General features: G+C 40.4%; 1 protein-coding gene across 1 annotated transcript in view; it reads left to right on the top strand.

Annotated features, from left to right (window-relative positions):
* CEMIP (cell migration inducing hyaluronidase 1) overlaps positions 1–23,795 on the top strand; it is an 87,885-nt gene extending 64,090 nt beyond the window's left edge. The window contains exons 18-28 of the mRNA XM_070762158.1: positions 147–182; positions 2,225–2,380; positions 5,753–5,933; positions 7,067–7,282; positions 9,646–9,857; positions 11,652–11,837; positions 12,953–13,157; positions 15,190–15,273; positions 17,292–17,449; positions 18,524–18,624; positions 21,218–23,795. Coding sequence (XP_070618259.1) covers positions 147–182; positions 2,225–2,380; positions 5,753–5,933; positions 7,067–7,282; positions 9,646–9,857; positions 11,652–11,837; positions 12,953–13,157; positions 15,190–15,273; positions 17,292–17,449; positions 18,524–18,624; positions 21,218–21,345 — 1,663 coding nt within the window. The 3' untranslated portion in view covers positions 21,346–23,795. The remainder of the gene's footprint in view (positions 1–146; positions 183–2,224; positions 2,381–5,752; positions 5,934–7,066; positions 7,283–9,645; positions 9,858–11,651; positions 11,838–12,952; positions 13,158–15,189; positions 15,274–17,291; positions 17,450–18,523; positions 18,625–21,217) is intronic.
* Positions 23,796–25,184: the final 1,389 nt, after the last annotated feature.

The raw sequence follows: 25,184 nt of genomic DNA, 5'->3' as shown, positions 1-25,184 counted from the left end.
TGTGGGCGAATCTTGGAAGTCCCACGATGGCTCTCGCGGCTGCGTTCTGCATGATCTGAAGTTTCCGAACACTTTTCATGCCATTAAGTGCAGACTGGAATGCGGTTTTTTCCAAATTAACCCAGGAATATCTCTCTTTCTTGCAGGTTTGCCGACAACGGGATTGGCCTCACTCTGGCTAGGTAAGCATCCTTGTCTATGGAGCTTCTCCGTCATTCAGGTCGCGGTTGACCCGGAGGTGCTTTTTTTTAAAAGGCAATTGGACTTTTCTTGTTTTTGCTTGAAGACATTTCGCTTCTCATCCAGGAGGAACGGAAGAAGCTTATTGGGTGAGAAGCAATATGTCTTCAAGCAAGAACAAAGTCGAGTTGGCTTTTGAAAAAAGCACCATTCGGCCGTGGGGTTTAACAAATGGTCCTCTGCCCTAACGACCGGGTGGGTAGGTGAGGCTGAGTGGTCCTCAGTAGCGGAGTATGGGTGGGATCAACATCAGTAGTAGGTTGCATGGGGTACGAGTGGGGTCAGCGATCTGTTAGCGGAAATTAAGGTGTGCATGTGCCCCGATGCATGCACGGAGGTGCCCGCACAAGATTTGGGTTTTGCACATGCACCGGAAGCGAAATCTCATGCGAGGGCACTCTGGCCCATTTCCGGCATATTTTTACATACGTGAAAGCAAGAATATCAGCGAAAATCACCGAAATCTCACTCGCACGCATTTCCTCACACAAGATTTGGCTTCCGGTGCATGCGCAGAAGCCAAATCTCACATGAGGATGCGCGCGCCTGCCTGCTGTACGCCAGTCTCTAGTAGCATCCCAGTAGCGGCGAAAGGTAGGAACCCCCGCCTGGTGGTCATGTGACTGGATGGGCGTGGCCAACCTGACATCACTCACATTGAGGGATATTTTGCCTTACCCTGCTTTCATTCATTCATTCATTCATTCATTCATTCATTCATTCATTCATTCATTCATTCATTCATTCATTCATTAGATTTTATTTTTTTTGCTTCTGCTTAGACTCAGGGCGGCTTACAACATGTTAGCAATAGCCCTTTTTAACAGAGCCAGCCTATTCCCCCCACAATCCTGGTCCTCATTTGACCCACCTCGGAAAGATGGAAGGCCGAGTCAACCTCAAGCCGGTGATGAGATTTGAACTGCTGACCTGCAGATCTAGCACTCAGCTTTAGTGGCCTGCAGTACTGCACTTTACCTGCTGCGCCACCCCGTTATTTATTTATTTATTTGATTATTATTTTTTTATGCCGCCCTTCTCCTTAGACTCAGGGCGGCTTACAACATGTTAGCAATAGCACTTTTTAACAGAGCCAGCGTATTTTGCCCCCACAATCCGGGTCCTCCTTTGACCCACCTCGGAAGGATGGAAGGTTAGAACTGAGATATCTCCCCCAGGCTTAGATAGTTTTATGTATGGTATGTTTGTGTTGTATAGTTTTAAATGATGGGGTTTTTTTAGATGTTTTTTAAATATTTGATTTGTTACATTGTCACATTGTTATGGAGAGGGGTGGCATACAAATCTAGTAAATAATAATAATAATAATTGTTGTTGTTGTGAGCCACCCCAAGTCTGCGGAGAGGGGCGGCATACAAATCTAAATAATAATAATAATAATAATAATAATAATAATAATAATGATAATTATTATTATTATTATCATTATTGTTGTTGTGAGCCGCCCCAAGTCTGCGGAGAGGGGCGGCATACAAATCTAATAAATTATTATTATTATTATTATTGTTGTTGTTGTTGTTGTGAGCCGCCCCAAGTCTGCAGAGAGGGGCGGCATACAAATTTAATAAATTATTATTATTATTGTTGTTGTTGTTGTTGTTGTTGTTGTTGTGAGCCGCCCCAAGTCTGTGGAGAGGGGCAGCATACAAATCTAATAAGTAATAATAATAATAATAATAATAACTATTATTATTATTATTATTATTATTATTATTATTATTATTATTAAGCCAGTGATGAGATTTGAACCGCTGACCTACAGATCTAGCACTCAGCTTTAGTGGCCTGCAGTACTGCACTCTACCCACTACGCCACCTTGGCACCTCACCACGCCCGGCCCCGCCTCGCTCTTCCCCTCCCTGCCACTCCTTGCCATGCCCAGCCTCTTTAGATAAGCAGTTACAGAAAAGCGGGAATTTGGCCCAAGAACCCCCGCTGAGCAGCCATTTTGATCTCTCTTAGCGGAGGCACCTTCCCGCACGACGATGGATCAAAGCAAGAAATTAAGAACAGCCTTTTTGTGGGTGAAAGTGGAAACACGGGGACGGAAACAATGAACAACAACATCTGGGGACCTGGAGGATTAGACCATAGTGGACGGACTTTGCCCATTGGACAGTGAGTGTCTCTCTGGGGATTTTTCTTGTTGGGTTCAGGTTTCCAAACCAGTATAGAATTTAATGTGATTCTTTCTTTTTTCTAAGCCTGTCACTGAAGATACCATTAAAAAAACAAAACAAAACCAAACACATCTTTGATCTTGATTCCATCCAACAGTAAAATGTATCCCAACATTATTATAGTCTGAATGTCTTTGTTTTTTAATTCATATGTTAATTTATCCATTTCAGCACACAACGTTATTTTTTCGATTCCAGTGTTCCCTCGATTTTCGCGGAGGATGCGTTCCGAGACTGCCCGCAAAAGTCGAATTTCCGCGAAGTAGAGATGTGAATAGAATAGAATAGAATAGAATTTTATTGGCCAAGTGTGATTGGACACACAAGGAATTTGTCTTGGTGCATATGCTCTCAACGTACATAAAATAAAATATACATTTGTCAAGAATCATGTGGTACGACACTTAATGATTGTCATAGGGGTCAAATAAGCAATGAAGAAGCAATATTAATAAAAATCTTAGGATATACGCAACAAGTTACAGTCCTACAGTCAACATGGGAGGAAATGGGTGAAAGGAATGATGAGAAAAACTAGTAGAATAGAAGTGCAGATTTAGTAGAAAGTCTGACAGTGTTGAGGGAATTATTTGTTTAGTAGAGTGATGGCGTTCGGGAAAAAACTGTTCTTGTGTCTAGTTGTCTTGGTGTGCAGTGCTCTGTAGCGACGTTTTGAGGGTAGGAGTTGAAACAATTTGTGTCCAGGATGTGAGGGGTCAGTGAATATTTTCCCCGCCCTCTTTTTGACTCGTGCAGTATACAGGTCCTCAATGGAAGGCAGATTGGCAGCAATTGTTTTTTCTGCAATTCTGATTGTCCTCTGAAGTCTGTGTCGGTCCTGTTGGGTTGCAGCACCAAACCAGACAGTTATAGAGGTGCAGATGACAGACTCAATGATTCCTCTGTAGAACTGAATCAGCAGCTCCATGGGCAGTTTGAGCTTCCTGAGCTGGCGCAGAAAGAACATTATTTGTTGTGCTTTTTTGATGATGTTGTGGAAGTAAATACACCATTTTTGGCTATGAACAGTATCCCAAGCCATCCCTTAACACTTTAAACCCCTAAATTACCATTTCCCACTCCCTTAACAACCATTTACTCACCATTATTACTGGTACTCACCATTGAATAAGACACAGTAATCTTGATATTTATAAACATAATTATTTATTAACAATAATTATTATTTTTTTGTTATTTGTTTGCAAAAATTATTAGTTTGGTGATGACGTATGATGTCACCATGCAGGAAAAACCGTGGTATAGAAAAAAAAACATGAAATATTTTTTAATTAATATTTTTTGAAAAACCGTGGAATAGGCTATTCGCAAAGTTCAAACCTGCAAAAATCGAGGGAACACTGTACCTTTTTTTTCTTTCGGTATATCATCATTTTTCCATGCTTGTGTTTCACAAGTTCACTTGTGCAAAGATGAAATGATTAAAGAGAAAGAAAAAAAGACCTACTTTGGAGTACTGTGTTCAGTTCTGGAGACCTCACCTACAAAAAGATATTGACAAAATTGAACGGGTCCAAAGACGGGCTACAAGAATGGTGGAAGGTCTGAAGTATAAAACGTATCAGGAAAGACTTAATGAACTCAATCTGTATAGTCTGGAAGACAGAAGGAAAAGGGGGGACATGATCGAAACATTTAAATATGTTAAAGGGTTAAATAGGGTTCAGGAGGGAAGTGTTTTTAACAGGAAAGTGAACACAAGAACAAGGGGACACAATCTGAAGTTAGTTGGGGGAAAGATCAAAGGCAACATGAGAAAGTATTATTTTACTGAAAGAGTAGTAGATCCTTGGAACAAACTTCCAGCAGACGTGGTTGGTAAATCCACAGTAACCGAATTTAAACATGCCTGGGATAAACATATATCCATTGTAAGATAAAATACAGGAAATAGTAAAAGGGCAGACTAGATGGACCATGGGGTCTTTTTCTGCCGTCAGTCTTCTATGTTTCTATGTTTCTACTTTAAAGGATGTATAGAAACTGTAAATGAATTGTTAATATTAGCTATATAAGTATGAATAATTTAAATATATAACATTGAGGCAACTTAAGGGAATGAAGAAGAAAAACATGCTAGAATATAGATAGGTAATTTAGAATTAAATGTTAGGTTTTTTCCTTTTTTTCCAATGATAAGTAAGCTTCATTAATTTGATCTAGAATGATTTTTATTTGTTATTAATAATTAAGTCTTCATTACTAATGCAACTTCCTATTATTATTATTTCTACAAGGAATAGAGTTAAATCAAAAAAGAACCTATGCTATCGATATGAAAATCTGCAAATGATTTAGAAATGTACAAGTGAAAACATTTAAGTAAAGAGAGAGCATGGTCATATCTCTTTCTTTTAAAGTTGTGTGTATATTCTTGTATGTAACTCATAATTGTGTTCTGTCGGGCTCTCTGGTACACTCCTCCCAAAAATTCACAGGTACAAATTTCAGACACACACGTTTGAAAATTCAAAACAATGTTCTTTATAATGAAAATTCACATAAACTAAGCCCTCTTTTGGTATAGCAAAGAGCACTGGTCTCCAAACAAACTGGTAATTTGTACAAGTCCCTTATCAGTTCTGTGATACTTAGCTTGCAGCTCTGAGGCAATTCACAGTCCTTCTTCTTTCACAAAGTGAAACACACTTTGCCCTGGTTTAGTTTCAAAGCGGGGGAAAATCAGCACACAAAAGGTCAAAGTCAGTAAAGCAGTCATGAAACACGACGATCACATAATCCTCCACAATGGCCAAACCCACAGGCTGCTCTTTATAGCAGCCTCACTAATTACCACAGCCCCACCCAACCATAGGTGGCCTCATTTTCTTTGATAATAATCTCCCAGTTGTTGCCTATGCATCGCTCTCCACATGCGTGGCTGTATCATTAACTCTTGTTCCGAATCCAAGGAGGAGCTACATAATTGATCTCCTTCTGAGCTGTCTGCCACACTCTCCTCCTCCCTGTCACTCATGTCTTCTTGGTCAGAGGAGCCTTCATCAGCAGATTCCACCGGGGGCAAAACAGGCCTGCAGCATGTGGATGTCTCCCCCACATCCACAGTCCTTGGGGCAGGAGCTGGGCCAGAGCTAACCACAACATAATTGTATATAAAATTATTCTTTTTCCAATATTTTTTTTAAAAAAAGAATGAATAAGTATTAATGAATATCATGAGAAAAGTAAACTGACCTGTCACATAGCGTCCACTCCTTTTAAATGTTTTTTGTTTGTTATGCATATTGTAAATAAAAAATTTCTATTTAAAAAAACAATTATCTTTCAGGAATTTCCCAATTAGAGGCATTCAGTTCTATGATGGGCCAATCAATGTTCAGAATTGCACTTTCCGAAAATTTGCTGCCCTAGTAGGCCGACATACCAGTGCTCTGGCTTTTCGCTTGAACAACGCCTGGCAGAGTTGCCCCAACAACAACGTCACAAATTTGTTCTTCGAAGATGTCCCGGTGAGTTTACCTACAGCAGTGATGGCGAACCTATGGCACAGGTGCCACAGGTGGCACACGGAGCCATATCTACTGGCACACAAGCTGTTACCCTAGCTCAGCTCCAATGTGTATGTGTGTGCTGGCCAGCTGATTTTCGGCTCGCATGGAGGCTCCGGGAGGGCGTTTTTGGCTTCCAGAGAACCTCTGGGGGGTGGGGCGGGAGAGGGCATTTTTGGTCAGGTTCGGCACATCATTTTATCCCCTGGTTAGGGCTTTATTCGGAGAGAGTAACAATGAAAGAGCTTGCAAGCCAGTAAGAGCTGGGAACATCATTAGCAGCTGGAAAGAAACATTCAGAGAAAGCAGAGCAATGAAAAAAAAAACCTGCAAAGACTTAGGGCTTGGAAAACATTCTTCGCAAAGAGTAACAATGAAAGAGCTTGCAAGCTGGGAAGAGCTGGGAACATCGTTAGCACCTGGTTAGGGCTGGAAAGAAACTTACTCAGAGCAAGTTAGAGCAATGAAAAAAACCCTGGAAAGTCTTAGGGCTTGGAAAAACAATCTTTGCAGAGAGGAACAATGAAAGAGCCTGCAAGATAAGAGCTGGGAAGATGGTTGGGGCTGAAACAAAAAGCTACATTCAGAGTATAAGACACACCCTAATGATCAGCCTCTTTTAGGGAGGAAAAAGATGCATCTTATACTTAAAAAATACAGTATATATTCCATTATTGGGGGGGGAAACCATGGACACGTATATTCAGAGATCACCTGTGGGAAGCAAGTTGTGTTCCTCCTCAAAGAGATCCAAGTAAGAGCCAGGGTGGCGCAGCAGGTAGAGTGCTGTACTGAAGCTGACTTGTAGATCTGAAGGTCAGCGGTTCAAATCTCATCACCGGCTCAAGGTTGACTCAGCCTTCCATCCTTCTGAGGTGGGTCAAATGAGGACCCGGATTGTGGGAGCAATAGGCTGGCTCTGTTAAAAAGTGCTATTGCTAACATGTTGTAAGCCGCCCTGAGTCTAAGGAGAAGGGTGGCATAAAAATTGAATGAATGAGTGAGTGAGTGAGTGAGTGAGTGAGTGAGTGAGTGAGTGAGTAAGTAAGTAAGTAAGTATTTACTGAGCAATATGTCTGCCTTCTCCCATGTAGATTTCCTCCAGAGTCTTCTTTGGGGAACCTGGGCCTTGGTTCAATGGGTTGGACATGGATGGCGATAAAACGTCTGTTTTCCACGATGTGGATGGCTCGGTGTCCGAATACCCTGGGTCCTACCTTATCAAGGAAGACAATTGGCTCATTAAGCATCGCGACTGCATTGAAGTTCCAGACTGGAGAGGATCCATCTGTAGTGGACGCTTTGCACAGGTATCAAGGATGGTAGTGGAAGAAATAATATGAATATTACTGTAATTAATTAATATGTATATTATTATAGTGTTTAATGACATATCTGATGTAGCAATGCAGAAATACTGGATTTTTGCTGATATCACATTTTTTTGGTTTGTTCTTGTTTTCCTTTGTCTGTCTTTTGTTGGTATTTATTTGTCTCTTTTAAAATATATTTGAAAACTAATAAAAAAATTCCAAAAAACCAAGGATGGTGGTGGGCACAAAGATTGGTGGACTGTTGGTTCACAGTTCCCTGTCACCCCCAGGACAGGTTGAAAATTGAACATATGGGCTATTTGCAAGCCAATAGGAACCCAAACATAGAACAGAATTAGTTAGAATGAAGCTTCTATTATTATTATTATTATTATTATTATTATTATTATTATTATTATTATTAGATTTGTATGCCGGCCCTCTCTGAAGACTAGGGGCAGCTCACAACAGCAATAAAAAACAAAATAAAAATGGAACAAATCTAATATTAAAAAACATATAAAACCCTATCATTATTTAAAAAAACCAAACAGCACACTCATACCAAACATAAAACAAAGTATAAAAAAGCCTGGGGTAAAGGTGTCTCAACTCCCCCATGCCTGGCGGTATAAGTGAGTCTTGAGTAGTTTACGAAAGACAAGGAGGGTGGGGGCAGTTCTAATCTCCGGGGGGAGTTGATTCCAGAGGGCCGGGGCCGCCACAGAGAAGGCTCTTCCCCTGGGGCCCGCCAAACGACATTGTTTAGTCAACGGGACCTGGAGAAGGCCAACTCTGTGGGACCTAACTGGTCGCTGGGATTCATGCGGCAGAAGGCAGTTCCGAAGGCCCATTCCTAGAAGTTCGAAAGCCCCAATAAACTCAGTTACAGCCTTCTGTGAGATTTGGTTTCATCTATGGACTGATAGCTGAATGGGAAGCCAAATTTCATGCAACTTGAATGACTTAAGTAGCTTTTAAAAAAACAAAAAAAACAAATTGCCATTGCCTAAAAGATAGCGATAGATAGAAAGCCCTTATTGAAGGCAGTGATTTCATAGCCCTTGGGAATAAATAGCTACATCACTCAGACTTTTATACCACTTCACAGGGTTTTACAGCCAGTGAGGGGCTGCAAATTTTTTTTACTACCATTGTAGGCGTGGCTTATTTTGTAGGTGTGGCTTGCAAGCCATGTGACCAGGTGGGAGTGGTTTGAGACCGGGGAGTGGCTTAAAGGTCATGTGACTGGCCTAAAGGTGGCCAACTTGAAGTCACTCACATCAGGGGTTTGGGTTAGGGTTAAGGTGCCTGGCCTCTTCTCGCCTCAAAGAGATACAATTTCCCTATCTATTTGCTATTACTGAACATCCAAAATATACTAATTAAGTCTTCGGAGAGGGGTGGCATACAAATCTAATAAATTATTATTATTATTGTTATTATGTCAGTACAACACAGCAAACGAGATCACTATGCTGGATTTCGTATTTCATCACCAGCCGGGCGCTTCCCAAGCACCTAGGACTGCGTGATGTAGCGGCGAAGTATGTTTGCCGATTCCAGTAAAGCGGCCTTTTGCAATTGACAGATGGAGATTTTGTCAATTCCAATGGTTTTCAAATGTCCGCTGAGATCCTTTGGCACTGCGCCCAGCGTGCCAAGTACCACTGGGACCACTTTCACTGGCTTATGCCAGAGTCGTTGCAGCTCGATTTTTAGATCTTCGTGTTTCACTAATTTCTCTAGCTGCTTCTCCTCAATTCTGCTGTCCCCTGGCATTGCGATGTCAATGATCCATACTTTCTTTTTCTCCACGATCACAATGTCTAGTGTGTTATGCTTCAGAATTCGGTCAGTCTGAAGTCGGAAGTCCCACAATAGTTTTGCTTGCTCATTTTCGACCACTTTTTTGGGCTTATGATCCCACCAGTTCTTTGCCACTGGTAAATGGTAGTTCCGACACAAATTATTATTATTATTATTATTATTATTATTATTATTATTATTATTATATGCCATACGTGTACACACATATTACACACAGGTACACAAAAATATACACTATCTACTATATAAAGTGTATGTACACACACACACACGCATAATGCGACAGGAAAAACATACCCAGAGCCCAAAAGGGAAAAAAAGAAAAAAAAATCAAAACTTTGCTACCGGTTCTGCATACCGGACCGTACCCATAGGAGCCCATCACTGTTTACAGCCCTCTCTAATCTGGTTCAAAACCTGTTCAGCTGGTCAGGATCGAACTGCCGACAGTCGGCAGACTTAGCCTACAATTCTGCAGTCTAATTAAATATACTATAATTAAATATACTTTCTCTTTTTTTTCTGAACAGGTGTACATCCAAGCATATAAATCCTCCAACCTGAAGATGAAAATCATCAAAAATGACTTCTATACCCATCCTTTGTATCTAGAAGGCGCCCTGAGCAAAAGTACCCATTATCAACAATATCAGCCTGTGATCACTCTGCAGAAGGGCTACACCATCCATTGGGACAAGGCAGCTCCCGAGGAATTGACCATCTGGCTCATCAATTTCAATAAGTGAGCACACAAACCCTATAGCATGCATGATTTTATTATTTATTTATTTATTTATTTATTTATTTATTCATTTGTCCAATACACAAATACATAGGAAGAAAAATAGACGTGTAGTAATATATATAAGGGTAAAAGTGAACTTAGAGGAGAGGATATATGAAAAAAGAGAATATATATGGTAAGTGAGAGAAAGGAAAGGCAATTGGACAGGGGACGAAAGGCACACCAGTGCACTTTTGTACACCCCTTACTGGCCTCTTAGGAACCTGGAGAGGTCAATCGTGGAGAGTCTAAGGGAGAAGTGTTGGGGGTTAGGGGTTGACACTATTGAGTCCGGTAATGAGTTCCACGCTTCGATAACTCGATTGTTGAAATCATATTTTTTACAGTCAAGTTTGGAGCGGTTCGTATTAAGTTTGAATCTGTTGCGTGCTCTTGTGTTGTTGCGGTTGAAGCTGAAGTAGTCATTGACCGGTAGGACGTTGCAGCATATGATCTTGTGGGCAATACTCAAATCGTGTTTTAGGCGCCGTAGTTCTAGGCTTTCTAGGCCCAGGATTGTTAGTCTATTTCTGAAGGATATTCTGTTTTGAGTGGAGGAGTGAAGGGCTCTTCTGGTGAAATACACTTTTTATACACTTTTATATTTTATACACTTCGATCAAGTCACCCCTTCAACGCCGTCTTTCAAGGCTGAAGAGACCAAGGCGTTGCAACCTGGTTTCATAAGGGAGGGGCTCCATTTCCTTGATCATTCTTGTTGCCCTTTTTTGCACCTTTTCCAGTTCCATTCTATCCTTCTTGAGATGCAGTGACCATAACTGTACACAGTACTGTGTACAGACCCACCCCTGTAGTTGAGGACCCCTGCTCTAGGGAAACACAACACATTACAACCTTCTAGTTCTGGCATCATCGTTTCCAAAAAATTCATTCTGGGTTTTACCATCTTTTTAACCTGCAAATTCTAAGTTCTTAGCAAAGAGAAGCAAACCAGCCGGCAGATTCCACGATGGAATACACAAAATGGGTCAGATTTAATCTTTAATTGGAATAAATGATCTACCACCGGAGAACTGTTCCATATGACTTTAATGCAGTGTTTTTCAACCAGTGTGCCGTGGCACACTAGTGTGCTGTGAGACATGGTCAGGTGTGCCGCGAAGCTCAGAGAGAGAAAGAAAGAGAGAGAGAAAGCAAGCAAGCAAGAGAGAGAAAGAAAACAAGAGAGAAAAAGAAAGAGAGAGAGAGAAAGCAAGCAAGAGAGAAAGAAAACAAGAAAGAGAGAAAGAAAGAAAGAAAAAGAGAACAAGAGAAAGAAAGAAAGAGAGAGAGAGAAAGAGAGGGAGGTAAGGAGGGAGAGAGAAAGAGCAAAAAAGAGGAAGGAAGAGAGAAAGAGGGATGGAGAGAGAGAGAAAAAAGAGGGAGAGAAAGAGGGAGGGAGAGAGAAATAGAGTGAAAGGGAAGAAGAGAGAATTTTTTTGTCCAAACTGTTTTTAGGCCCCCCCCCAATGTGCCCCATGGTTTTGTAAATGTAAAAAAATGTGCCATGGCTCAAAAAAGGTTGAAAATCACTGCTTTAATGGATCTTTAAATCGTTTTGGAACTAGTTTAAGCACCAGCATCTAAACATTTAAGCCAACATGGAAAGAATTGCTTTAAAAAAATAAAAATTAAAAAAAAGTTAAATGTTTGACTTGGCTTGTGGCTCGTTCCAGAAAAGTCATAGTCATGAGATTTGGGGTTGAGCTTTTTTAGTTTTTAGTAATGCTTATTTTGCTTTCCTTCATTTAGGAATGATTGGATCCAAGTTGGATTTTGTTATCCTAAAGGGACAACGTTTTCCATTCTCTCAGATATTCACAATCGCCTTTTGAAGAAAACCGACAAAACAGGGATGTTTTACCCAGCTCTTCAAATGGACATGCTCGAATATCGCTATCCTACCAAAGGCTACTACTACTGGGACGAAGACACTGGGTAAGGAATTAGCAAGTGTTCTTAAATTTCTGTGGGATTTGAGGATTTGGGATACCTCTACTTACGAACTTTATTCACTCGGTGACCAGGTTCTTAAGTAGAAAAGTTTGAAAGAAGAAACAATTTTTCCCATAGGAAAAGGCATTTCTGATTGTTTCAGCTAGTTCCCCGTTGTTGGTACTCCATTTGTCCATGTTCTACATAGATTAGTACAGTGATACCTCTACTTGCAAACTTAATTCGTTCTGTGACCAGGTTCTTAAGTAGAAAAGTTTGTAAGAAGAAGCAATTTTTCCCATAGGAATCAATGTAAAAGCAAATAATGTGTGTGATTGGAGAAACCACAGGGAGGGTGGAGGCCCTGTTTCCTCCCAGGAGATTCCTAGACAGGCCCCACAGAGGCTTCTCCCTGCCTTTTCCGGCCCCGTTTCCTCCCAGGAGATTCCTAGACAGGCCCCACAGAGGCTTCTCCCTGCCTTTTCCGGCCCCGTTTCCTCCCAGGAGATTCCTAGACAGGCCCCACAGAGGCTTCTCCCTGCCTTTTCCGGCCCCGTTTCCTCCCAGGAGATTCCTAGACAGGCCCCACAGAGGCTTCTCCCTGCCTTTTCCGGCCCCGTTTCCTCCCAGGAGATTCCTAGACAGGCCCCACAGAGGCTTCTCCCTGCCTTTTCCGGCCCCGTTTCCTCCCAGGAGATTCCTAGACAGGCCCCACAGAGGCTTCTCCCTGCCTTTTCGGGTTACAGTTTCGAAGGCTCGAGTTTATAAGTGGAAAATGGTTCTTGAGAAGAGGCAAAAAAATGTTGAATACCCCGTTCCCTTCCTTTCTTTTCTTTCCTTCTTTCCTTTCTTTCCTTTCCTTTCCTTTCATTCCTTTCCCTTCCCTTCCTTTCTCATTTCCTTCCTTTCCTTCTTTCCTTTCCTTTCCTTCTTTCCTTTCCCTTCCCTTCCTTTCTCATTTCCTCCCTTTCCTTTCCTCTCCTCCCCTTCCCTTCCCTTCCTTTTCCCCATGGACCTTCATCTCTGCCACTGCATTTTATTCGGATTACGTCCCTTGCCCCGACTAAGACATCTCTTTGGTCATTTAACTCTTGTTTTCTCTTTTTCTCTTTTCATAGGTTGTTATTTCTCAAACTGAAAGCTCAGCACGAAAAGGAGCCCTTTGCTTTCTGTTCCAAGCAAGGCTGTGAACGGATCAGGATCAAAGCCAATATCCCTAAGCAAACGGGTACCAGTGACTGTGAAGCTCTGGCTTATCCAAAATATGCAGAGAAGCCAACAGTAGATGTGCCAATGCCCAAAAAACTGCCCAGCACACACATGGTACATTGATTTACTGTTTTTAATTTCCTTAGGGCAGTGTTTCCCAACCTTGGCAAGTTGAAGATATTTGGACTTCAACTCCCAGAATTCCCCAGCCAGCAAATGCTGGCTGGGGAATTCTGGGAGTTGAAGTCCAAATATCTTCAACTTGCCAAGGTTGGGAAACACTGCCTTAGGGGAATATCTCTCTGGGATTTTCAGGGTCTTGTTTTGACTTTAGTGAAAGCTTCAGAATGGAGGCTTGGGTTGGAGTCTCTCTTAATGTTGGCTTCAGTAGAAAGCCTTTCCTCATGTGTTGGCAGAGGGGAGGATTACTGACAGGGGATTTGATCCGTCATACTTAGTATTTACTCAATATCCTTTAGCCATGGTTAATTTAATACCTGTGTGATCAATTAATAAAATGTTCCCGGTCCACCCAAGCTATCGACTCAGAAAATAACCATGCGGGCTGAAACCAGTTTATGATCCAGCATAATATGTGAACGGAGTTATAGAACCGAACTCCAGTGCTTGGTTGTCTTAAGTCAAGAGAATTTTCTCTTGATTAGCTTTTAATTTCATGGTGTTAATAAAATTTTAATCTAAATAATAATAATAATAATAATAATAATAATAATAATAATAAGTGAATGCAACACAGCAAACGAGATCACTATGCTGGATTTCGTATTTCATCACCAGTCGAGCGCTTCCCAAGCACCTAGGACTGGGTGATGTATAATAATAATAATAATAATAATAATAATAATAATAATAATAGTCGATACAACACAGCAAACAAGATCACTATGCTGGATTTCATATTTCATCACCAGTCGAGCACTTCCCAAGCACCTAGGACTGGGTGATGTATAATTAATAATAATAATAATAATAATAATAATAATAATAATAATAAGTAGTAGTAGTAGTAGTAGTAGTAGTAGTAGTAGTAGTTCATGAGCCTGGGCGGCGCAGCAGGCAGAGTGCTATACTGCAGGCCACTGAAGCTGACTGTAGTCCGCGGAGAGGGGCGGCATACAAATCTAAATAATAAATAAATCTGTAGGTCAGCGGTTCAAATCTCATCACCGGCTCAAGGTTGACCCAGCTTTCCATCCTTCCGAGGTGGGTCAAATGAGGACCCGGATTGTGGGGGGCAATAGGCTGGCTCTGTTAAAAAAGTGCTATTGCTAACATGTTGTAAGCTGCCCTGAGTCTAAGGAGAAGGGCGGCATAAAAATTAAATAAATAAATAAATAAATAAATAAATAATAGTAGTAGTAGTAGTGATAGTAGTAACAACAACATCAGAGTTGGAAGGGACCTTGGAGGTCTTCCTCCAACCTCCTGCTTAGGCAGGAAACCCTACAATACTTCAGACAAATGGTTATCCAACAACTTCTTAAAAACTTCCAGTGTTGGGGCATTCACTATTTCTGGAGGCACGCTGTTCCATGGATTAATTGTTCTAACTGTAGGAAATTTCTCCTTAGTTCTAAGTTGCTTCTCTCCTTGTTTAGTTTCCACCCATTCCTTCTTGTTCTACCCTCAGGTGCTTTAGAGAATAGGTTGACTCCTTATTTGTGGCAATCCCTGAGATATTGGAAGGCTGCTATCATGTCTCCCCTGGTCCTTCTTTTCATTAAACTAGATATACCCAGTTCTGCCAACCGTTCTTCATATGTTTTAGCCTCCAGTCCCCTTCTTCCACATGGGCCAAAGTTACTAATTTTATATCATGGAAGGAAAGCAAAAGAGGTTCATTGGAGTCCTGGGTATGATGCCTTCATAGTATTGAGACTTCATAGTCTCAAACCCGGGCCACTTTAAGACTTGTGGACTTCAACCCCCAGAATTCCTCAGCCAGCTTTGCTTAAGTGAGGTGTTGAGCTTTGCTGGCTGAGGAATTCTGGGAGTTGAAGTCCACAAGTCTTAAAGTGGCCCAGGTTTGGGACCCCTGGATCAAGATCTGACTCCAATATTAAAGTTTGTTTCTAAAATTCTGGAATGCCATGTAAATGTCATTTTCTTGCTTTTTCAAAAACAGAAGAAGGATCATTTTGTAGAACTGAAGGTAGACAGCTACAAGACCAAATATTACCATCTCAAGGATGACTTTGCCTATATCTCAGTAAGTGTTTTTTTTAAAAAAAAATATTTTATTAAAAGTTTTATTAAATTTTATTTTATTTTTTTTAAAAAAAAATTTTTAAATGCTTATTAACTTACCAATGTATTTTTATATAAGGATGTTCATCTTGGGTTCAGTTTAGAATTCTGTAGGCAGATCAGGGGTGGGTTCCTCCCGATTCAGACTGGATTACCCGAACCGATAGCAACCCACTGGTGACATCACAATAGTGTCAAGGATCCAGTTCGGTCAGTGATGATCTATGGGCAATGCCATCTATTTTTTTTGTGTGTGTGGGGGGGATATTTTACTTTTTTCCTTCTGCTGCTGCTTGAAAAAGGGCCCTCCTCCATGCCCCCAAATTTATACTTACCTTTATTCCTTCACCCGAAGCATTCCTTCACACGAATCCCAGCAACCGGTTAGGTACCACAGAGTTGGCCTTCTCCGGGTCCCGTCGACTAAACAATGTCGTTTGGCAGGCCCCAGGAGAAGAGCCTTCTCTGTGGCAGCCCTGACCCTCTGGAACCAGCTCCCCCCGGAGATCAGAACTGCCCCCACCCTCCTTGCCTTTCGTAAAGTTCTTAAGACCCATCTCTGCCGTCAGGCATGGGGGAACTGAGACATCTCCCCGGGGCCTATGCAGTTTATACATGGAATGTTTGTGTGTGTGTTTGCTTTTAATAATGGGGGTTTTAGTGTTTTTTAAATTATTAGATTTGTTCTTACATTGTCTTTGTTATTGTTGTGAGCCACCCCGATTCTATGGAGAGGGGCGGCATACAAATCTAATAAATAATAATAATAATAATAATAATAATAATAATAATAATAATAATAGCTAATCAGCTCTTCAGTTGCAATTTCCACGTGTTGTGAGCCGCCCTGAGTCTTCGGAGAGGGGCGGCATACAAATCTAAGTAATAAATAAATAAATAAATAAATTTCTGTTGAATTTTATTTTTGAGTTTTTTATAGTTAATTAGTCATGCTGGTTTCAAAACTGTTGCTAGTTTTCTTCTACCACATCAAGTTTTTTTCTCTACACCTTATTTATATAATATAGTTCATTAGGCAACATGAGCATCAAATTGCATTTTTAACATAGCCATCTCGCTAACTTCCCGGAAAGTCTTGATGCAGTCAGTGATGAGCAGGGTGAGCGATTCCACCCAGATTTGAAGGTCATGGAGGCACGCTATGAAGGTAGATGGGATGTACCTATGACGGCTGACTATTGTTGGCGCATCAAGCGAGAATACCCACAGATTAAAGGGTTAAATAAGGTCCAGGAGGGAAGTGTTTTTAATAGGAAACTGAACACAAGAACAAGTGGACACAATCTGAAGTTAGTTGTGGGAAAGATCAAAAGCAACGTGAGAAAATATTATTTTACTGAAAGAGTAGTAGATCCTTGGAACAAACTTCCAGCAGACGTGGTTGGTAAATCCACAGTAACTGAATTTAAACTTGCCTGGGATAAACACATATCCATCCTAAGATAAAATACAAAAAATAGTATAAGGGCAGACTAGATGGATCATGAGGTCTTTTTCTGCCGTCAGTCTTCTATGTTTCTATGTTTCTATGATTAAACACTCCAGAAAAAGCTATAAGCGAAATTTTTTACCTTAATATGTATGATTAAAAAAAATCACCTATTTGTATGAACACAATTTAACTTGCAGTAACTATTATAGCCTTCGTATGAATAAAATTATTCTTTGTAAACAGTATATTTGGTAAGATTTTACTTTCCTTTCCTTTAAATGCACAATTTGTATGATTTTTTTGAGTGTAGCTTAACAAGTTGACTTGATAGACAAAAAACGTGGTTAGTTTTGGATCCAGAGGCCAAAAATTAGTTGAAAACAAGTTACAGATTTAAGGCAATGAAATTGCCACTCCCCAATGTTATAGCTATGCATGCACAGAACTAACTAACTAGCAGCAATTTGTTTCCAAACCTCTTTTCTGGGAGGATGTTAAAAATCGCTTTTTTTTTTCCTTTTGTGCAGGTTGATGGAAAGTCATTCTATCTTTCTGAAGAGGGTATTCAAGTAGTCGTGATTGATGGCCACGAAGGAAAAGTTGTTGACCGGAGAAGTTTCAGAAATAATATTCTACAAGGAATCCCAGCTCAGGTCATCAACTACGTCAACAACATTCGAAACAAGTAAGTTAACTGGAAACAGGGGCTCTCCAAGTGTCAGAAAGAAGACGTATTTGAAACGTCATCCATTACAGGGTGCAATCTTCAAGGACGGTAGCACCAGAAATATTCATGATCATAATCAAAAATCAAAAGAACGCCCACAATCAAACCATGCATAAATTGATCGGATTAAATGTTTATGTTCTGCCGGGCTCTCTGGTAGGAGCCTCCCGAAAATTCAAGGGTACAAATTTCAGACACACACACGTTTGAAAATTCAAAACAATGTTCTTTATCACAAAATTCAAAATAAACAAAGCACTCTTTTTGTATTGCAAAGAGCACTCATCCCAAAACAACCGGGTAGTCTGTACAATTTCCCTTAAGCAGTCATTAAGTACTTAGCTAGCAGCTGTGAATAAACTTCACACTCCTTCTTCTTCCAAGGAAGTGAGACACACACATACACACACATTGCTCTGCTTTGGTTTAAAAGGCATGAAAAATCAACAAAGTCCAGAAAACAGCAACACACGATTCCTGAAGAGCTGCGATCAGATATCCTTCCACAACGGCCAAACCCACACGTTGCTATTTATAGCAGCAGCCCTAATTACTGGAGACCCACGCAAACACAGGTGGCCTCTCTTATCTCCTGTAATATGTCCTCAATTGGTCTCTTCTATGCATAATTCTGCGCTTGCGTGGGTAAAAGACGTCTTCATCTGAATCAATGGAAGATAAGGGAGATTGACTGCCTGGGCTGTGTGCCAAGCCCCCCTCTGCCGAGTCACTCCCACCTTCTTCTTCGTCCGAGGAAACTAAACTCTGAACTGACTCTGTCGGCAATAACACAGGCCTATGACATGTTGAAGTTTCCCCTGCATCCACCTCCACATTCCCTGGGGCAGGAGCTGGGCCAGAACCAACCACAACAGTTTATGGAGCAAATTTGGGGTGATTGGAGAAAAACAGATTTTGTTAAATTCTGTGGCTTTCCATGATGAGGATTGCACTGCAGCTGTTCTGCTAATCCATTTCAGTGAATAACTAATTCAATCAAATGATATATGTATTTTTTCTGTCCTCTTCTAGTTCTATAGTGGTGATGACCTCAAAAGGAAGATTTGTTTCAAAAAGTCCATGGACCAAAGTCCTGGAGAAACTTGGAGCAAAACCCGGTTTTAAATTGAAAGGTAAGGCATTATTAACACATGGTATACACTGCTCAAAAAAAATAAAGGGAACGCTTAAACAACACAATGTAACGCCAAGTAAATAAAAATTCGGTGAAATCAAACTGTCCACTTAGGAAGCAACACTGATTGACAATCAATTTCACATGCTGTTGTGCACATTCAACTTGTAAAGAACAAAGTATTCAATGAGAATATTTCATTCATTCAGATCTAGGATGTGTTCTTTTGAGTGTTCCTTTTATTTTTTTGAGCAGTATACTTTTATCATAGCTAATTTTGTGAACAGCACTTTTTTTAGTTGGTTTTCCTATCCGATGGCTGCAGCTTTCTTTTCTGATTCTGACAGGCAGTCACCAGGAATCAAGATAGGGTCAAAGGTACTCCCACCACACCAAAGGAATGAATATTAGTTATACAATTCACCTGTATTTCAAATACAATCAATTAGAAATCCAGCAAAGAACAGTATAGATTCTCCATCGGGAAAGTAAACATGGGTATTGATATTGGAAAAAGTCCTTAGAAAAATTGGAGTTTTTACTGAATGTAAAGTATATTTCAGAGGTATTTTTGAGTACAGTGTTCCCTCGATTTTCGCGGGTTCGAACTTCGCGAATAGCCTATACCACGGTTTTTTAAAAAAATATTAATTAAAAAATACTTCGCGGTTTTTCCCCTATACCACAGTTTTTCCCACCCAATGACGTCATATGTCATCGCCAAACTAATGATTTTTGCAAATAAATAACCAAAAAAAATTATTTTTAATAAATAATTATGTTTATAAATATCAGGATCAATAAGTGTCTTATTCAATGGTGAGTACCAGCAATAATGGTGAGTAAATGGTTATTAAGAGAATGGGAAATGGTAATTTAGGGGTTTAAAGTGTTAATGGATGGCTTGGGATACTGTTCATAGCCAAAAATAGTGTATTTACTTCCGCATCTCTACTTCGCGGAAATTCGACTTTTGCGGGCGGTCTCGGAACGCATCCCCCGCGGAAATTGAGGGAACACTGTATTCCACACATCAGTTCCATCTTTTTGCTGATTGCTGATTTGTACCCTATGATAATCATTAAGTTGTTGTACCTCTCGATTCTTGACAGGTGTCTCTTTTCTTTTATGTACACTTAGAGCATATGCACCAAGACAAATTCTTTGTGTGTCCAATCACACTTGGCCAATAAAGAATTCTATTCTATTCTATCTGTCCCAGTGTGGTAGCCAGAGAGAGAACTGGATTTTTAAAAATTGAGTTCTCATTCCTAAAAATTCTATTATCACTAACTGTAGAATGGCAACATTTTCAATTCCCCGTTTGCTACTATTCAGCCTCAACTTAAAAAAAAATTAAACAGGGGGAAAGGGCTGTTTGTAGAATTATTTAAGTGTGGAGGTGGAAGCTCAACCATCTTCAATATAATAATAATCAACCAATTCTTCTTGGAAAACTGGCCATTTGATGCTTTTGGTTATGGTTTCCAAGATTCTTGATGTTCTGCCGGCGTGTTTCAACCGCCCGTAATTACAGGGTAATTAGTCCAGGAAGACACACACCATACGATAAAAGGAAAACCCAAAAGTTTTTATAAACAGAAAAACAGAAACAGCTCCCTTTTTAAATGTCAAAGGGATTTTCTGGTATACACAAGGCACAGGTTAAATGCAATCCAATTGCTCACCCAATAACTGGGAACTTGAGTCCAATTCTAAAGTCCAGAGAGTCCACACACAATCTTGAACAGCCACAAAAACAACGATATTGACGAAACAATGAATCAGATAAACTGCCATGAGGCTAAAACACCAGGCTGCACTTTTATCTGTAGCACTAATTACAGCAGCCCCATCCAACCACAGGTGGCCTCATTTTCTCTTGTAATAATCCTTCAGTTGTTGTCTCCTATGCATCACTCTACGCATGCGTGGATGTGTCATTAATTCTTGTTCAGAATCCAGGGATGATACAGATGATTGATCTCCTCCTGTCTGCCAAACTCTCTTCCCTGTCACTCACGCTTCCTTGGTCAGAGGAGGCTTCATTGGCAGATTCCATTGGGAGCAAAACAGGCCTGTGGCATGTGGATGTCTCCCCCACATCCACCTGCACATTCCTTGGGGCAGGAGCTGGGCCAGAGCTAACCCCAACACTTGAGAGGACCAAGGAAGGGAAAGCAACATGTACCTTCTCAAGGAAAGATGCTGCTGGTTTAAGGTGTGGAACTCAGGGAAATGGCCTCTGATTGGTACAGTGGCCTAGAGGGGGAGCTCTCATCTCACAATCAGGAGCCTGCGAGTTCGATCCTAGGTAGAGGCCGATATTTCTCTCTCTGAGCATGCTGAGAATATATCTGCTGAGCAAAACTGCATTGGTGACAGGGAGGGCAGCCGTCCAGTACACATTCAGCTCAATTCTGTTGCCCAGGCTCTGTCCTGCAAGGGATTATGGGGTCATTAAAAGATGGTGATGATTGGTGGAAATGGCCCCTCATGGTGCTGAAATACACTCTTTGTAGAGTATTGGTTATAAATATTGCCCCGGATCGTTTTTCCTCATCGCACGCTCTTTATTTATTTATTTAAAGATAAAATGGCTTTCGTCGGCTACAAGGGCAGCTTCCAACCTTTCTGGATCAAGCTGGAGACCGATGAGGAGGCCGTGAGGATCTTTCAAGCGCTGCCCGTTCCTGTGATAAAGAAGATGAAACTCTGAGGAAAATGTCTCCCTTTCAAAATGGCCTCCAGAGGAAAAGGATGAGAGGAATGGTGGCTCTTCCAAGATATAATATATTTCATTGCTGTACATAAGAGAGACGTTACTGTAAATAAGCCTTGAACAACCAACATTCCTTGACCAAACGAGTCCACTTCGGTTTCATCGGTTTCGATTACTGACAGATTCCCTGGCCTGCCAGCAGGCTCAGGGCAACAGATTGTTATTATTATTATTTTTTTTAAATGGTCTCATCTCACCTCTTTCTATGAAGCCACCATGGTCAACTTGTGATTGATTTGTGGATCACTGTGGCCCTGGATTAATTGGATGGACAGAAGATTCTTCTTCTTCATCTTCTACTTCCTTTCTCTCCCCTCCATCCCTCTATCTGTCTATCCACCCATTCATCCATCCAGCCATTCATCCATCATCTATCTATCTATCTATCTATCTATCTATCTATCTATCTATCTATCTATCTATCTATCTAGTTATTATCTATCTATCTATCATCCATCTATCCATTCATCCATCATCTAACTAGCTATCTAGCTATTATCTATCTTTCTATCTATCTATCTATCTATCTATCTATCTATCTATCTATCTATCTATCTATCTAATCTATCTATCATCTATCCATCCATCCATCCATCCATCTACTCATCCACCCATTCATCCATCTATCTATCTATCTATCATCTATCCATCCATCCATCCATCTACTCATCCATCCATCCATCCATCTATCTTATCTATCTATCTATCTATCTATCTATCTATCTATCTATCTATCTATCTATCTATCTATCTTATCTATCTATCTATCATCTATCTTATCTATCTACCTACCTACCTATTTTATCTATCTACCTATCTACCTAACTATCTATCAACTATCTATCAATTGATCTATTGATCTATCTATTTCTTCTTCTTCTCCAATTGAACCTTTCACTGATCTTGAATGTTCAAATGCAGACTCAGGAAACAAATCCCATTTTTACGTGGTACTGCTGGCTATGTAAATAAAGAAGTGTAAGCTAACGTCGATATGCGCGGCTTAGCAAGAACTGCCAAATGTCAGAGCTCGTCAGTATTTCTAGGCTGGTCAACGGGCAATGCGAAGGGTTTGGAAGAGAGGGGAATTTTAACAGATGGAGTTTCATGTCTCATTCAAATACTAGACTAGCCTTAAGCTTGCTAATTGCATTAAAGCTATTACTGAGACGATGGGAAATCCCCATAGAACAATGAAGATTTAGCCTTAGGAAATCGTAGTTTATGGAACAATTACCCTGAATGTATAGGGTAAATTTGGCTAAAGAGGAACATCTATCCTTTTCCTAGCCTGAAAGATGCTACTCCTTCCCTCGTATGCATATTTAATCATTGAAAATATCTTGAGCTACAGGCAAACAGGGTTTTGTATACATCCCCTGCCCGCGGTTCTGGATCAGAAAGTTTCAAAGCTCAAACAGCCGTTCAGCGGGAAATTTGTACAATAATGTTAGTCCTTAAGGGCGGTTTCAAGCGTCTGCCCTTCTGCAATGGGTGGTTCTCGACTTACAACACAACGGAGTCCAACATTTCTGTCGCTAAGTGAGACATTTGTTAAGGGAATTTTGCCCTATTTTACCAGCTTTCTTTGCTGCAACTGTTAAGTCAATCACTGCAAGTTGTTAGGTTAGTAACATGGCTAAGTGAACCTGACTTTGCTTGTCAGGTCACCAAAAGTGACTCCAAGACACTTCAGCCATCTTAAATATGGATCAGTTGCCAATCATGTGATCACAGGCATGCTGAAATGGACTTAAGTGTGGAAAATGATGCAATTAGTAATTAGTCACTAAACGAATAGTTGTTACGTCGAGGACCACCTGTGACTTAAAAGTGACATTTTAAGGTTTCCGCTATCCAAGTCACCATTGACGTTCTACAAACCGTGACTTTTCCGAAATTATATCCACAACAAGTTGTCTCTCTCTCCAGCCTACATTTAACAGTCAGCTTTACATGATCTTTGGTGGAATTTTTTTGTGCGTTATGTCAGTTCAAATCTTTTTACCCGAAATAGCTGGTACTTTTTCGGAACAAGATGTATAGCGTTTTGTATATTTTCTAAAAAAAAAAAAAAATTCCTGATGGGGAAATGATATATTTATTTATTGCAAAGGCGCTAAAAAGGGTTATAACAGAAGAGAGCAAAGATGTTACGGGGGGGGGGGGGGGAAGGTTGCCAAAAAATTAAACAAACACAAAAAAGGGAAACTCTTTGCTAAACAATTTTTTTAATGGCTACAGATGTGGCATCCTGTTTCTTGGTTATTTTTTTATTTTTTTTTTAGTATGATTAAACCGCGTTTCCAAATGTTTTCAATTGCAACTTAACAATTTTGTGGTTCGGAATACACAATTTATTGAAATAAAATTTCAGTGCAATTTGTCGATTGTTTATCCGTCTGGTGACTTTATTATTTATTTATTTATTTATTTATTCAATTTTTATGCCGCCCTTCTCCTTAGACTACTAAGTGTTCTGTCGGGCTCTCTGGTAGAATCCTCCCAAAAATTCACAGGTACAAATTTCAGACACACACACGTTTGAAAATTCAAAACAATGTTCTTTATAATGAAAATTCACTTAAACCAAGCCTTCTTTTGGTATAGCAAAGAGCACTCGTCTCCAAACAAACGGGTAATTGGTACAAGTCCCTTATCAGTTCTGTGATACTTAGCTTGCAGCTGTGAGGCAATTCACAGTCCTTCTTCTTTCACAAAGTGAAACACACTTTGCTCTGGTTTAGTTTCAAAACGGGGGAAAAATCAGCACACAAAAGGTCAAAGTCAGTAAAGCAGTCAGGAAACACAACGATCAGATAATCCTCCACAATGGCCAAACCCACAGGCTGCTCTTTATAGCAGCCTCACTAATGACCACAGCCCCACCCAACCACAGGTGGCCTCATTTTCTTTGATAATAATCTCTCAGTTGTTGTTGCCTGTGCATCGCTCTCAGCATGCGTGGCTGTATCATTAACTCTTGTTCTGAATCCAAGGAGGAGCTAGATAATTGATCTCCTTCTGAGCTGTCTGCCACACTCTCCTCCTCCCTGTCACTCATGTCTTCTTGGTCAGAGGAGCCTTCATCAGCAGATTCCACCGGGGGGGGGGGGCAAAACAGGCCTGCGGCATGTGGATGTCTCCCACACATCCACAGTCCTTGGGGCAGGAACTGGGCCAGAGCTAACCACAACACTAAGACACCTTTCGTCCCATTCTCTACTGATTAAAAACACGTGTTTACTTTTTAGGCTTGATCTATATATATAAAGCACTCCTTAAAAAGCTTTTCTTTTTTAAAAAAAATCTAACATGTTGGAGCAAAAGTATCAAGAGCAAGTTTAAAAAGCCACCCGGTGTCATCTTATAGGGAAAATGAGAGGCATAAAATTTAATAAAATGAGCAAGTAAAATAATAAAAAAAGCTGCATTTTGGAACCTTCTTCCAAGCAGTTGGCAAAAATACGGGATATAACCACAACCTTCACCCTGTTCTATGTAAACTGCAGTTCTATTCACTGTTTACTTAGATGTGACTCATTTCTACACTCCAATTCCCAAGCAGTTAACATTTCCCTTTGGGAATTTTAAGCAATCTACATAAGCAAAATCTTCCCCAATCTTCTTGGTCTTTGCCTTTAACTGAAAAAATAAATTAGTTTGGAAAACAAAATGGCTTAAAACCCTGCCGAGATGCAGCTCCTATTTCCCAATAATGACGTTCCGTAAATCCTAGCTGTGGTTAGATTTGCACAACAAGCATTGCTAGAAAC

The sequence above is a fragment of the Erythrolamprus reginae genome, chromosome 10 (genome assembly GCF_031021105.1).
Source record: "Erythrolamprus reginae isolate rEryReg1 chromosome 10, rEryReg1.hap1, whole genome shotgun sequence".
NCBI classification, from domain to species: domain Eukaryota; kingdom Metazoa; phylum Chordata; class Lepidosauria; order Squamata; family Dipsadidae; genus Erythrolamprus; species Erythrolamprus reginae.
Note: the sequence above shows the minus strand (reverse complement) of the source record. Positions and strands in the feature narration are given on the sequence as shown.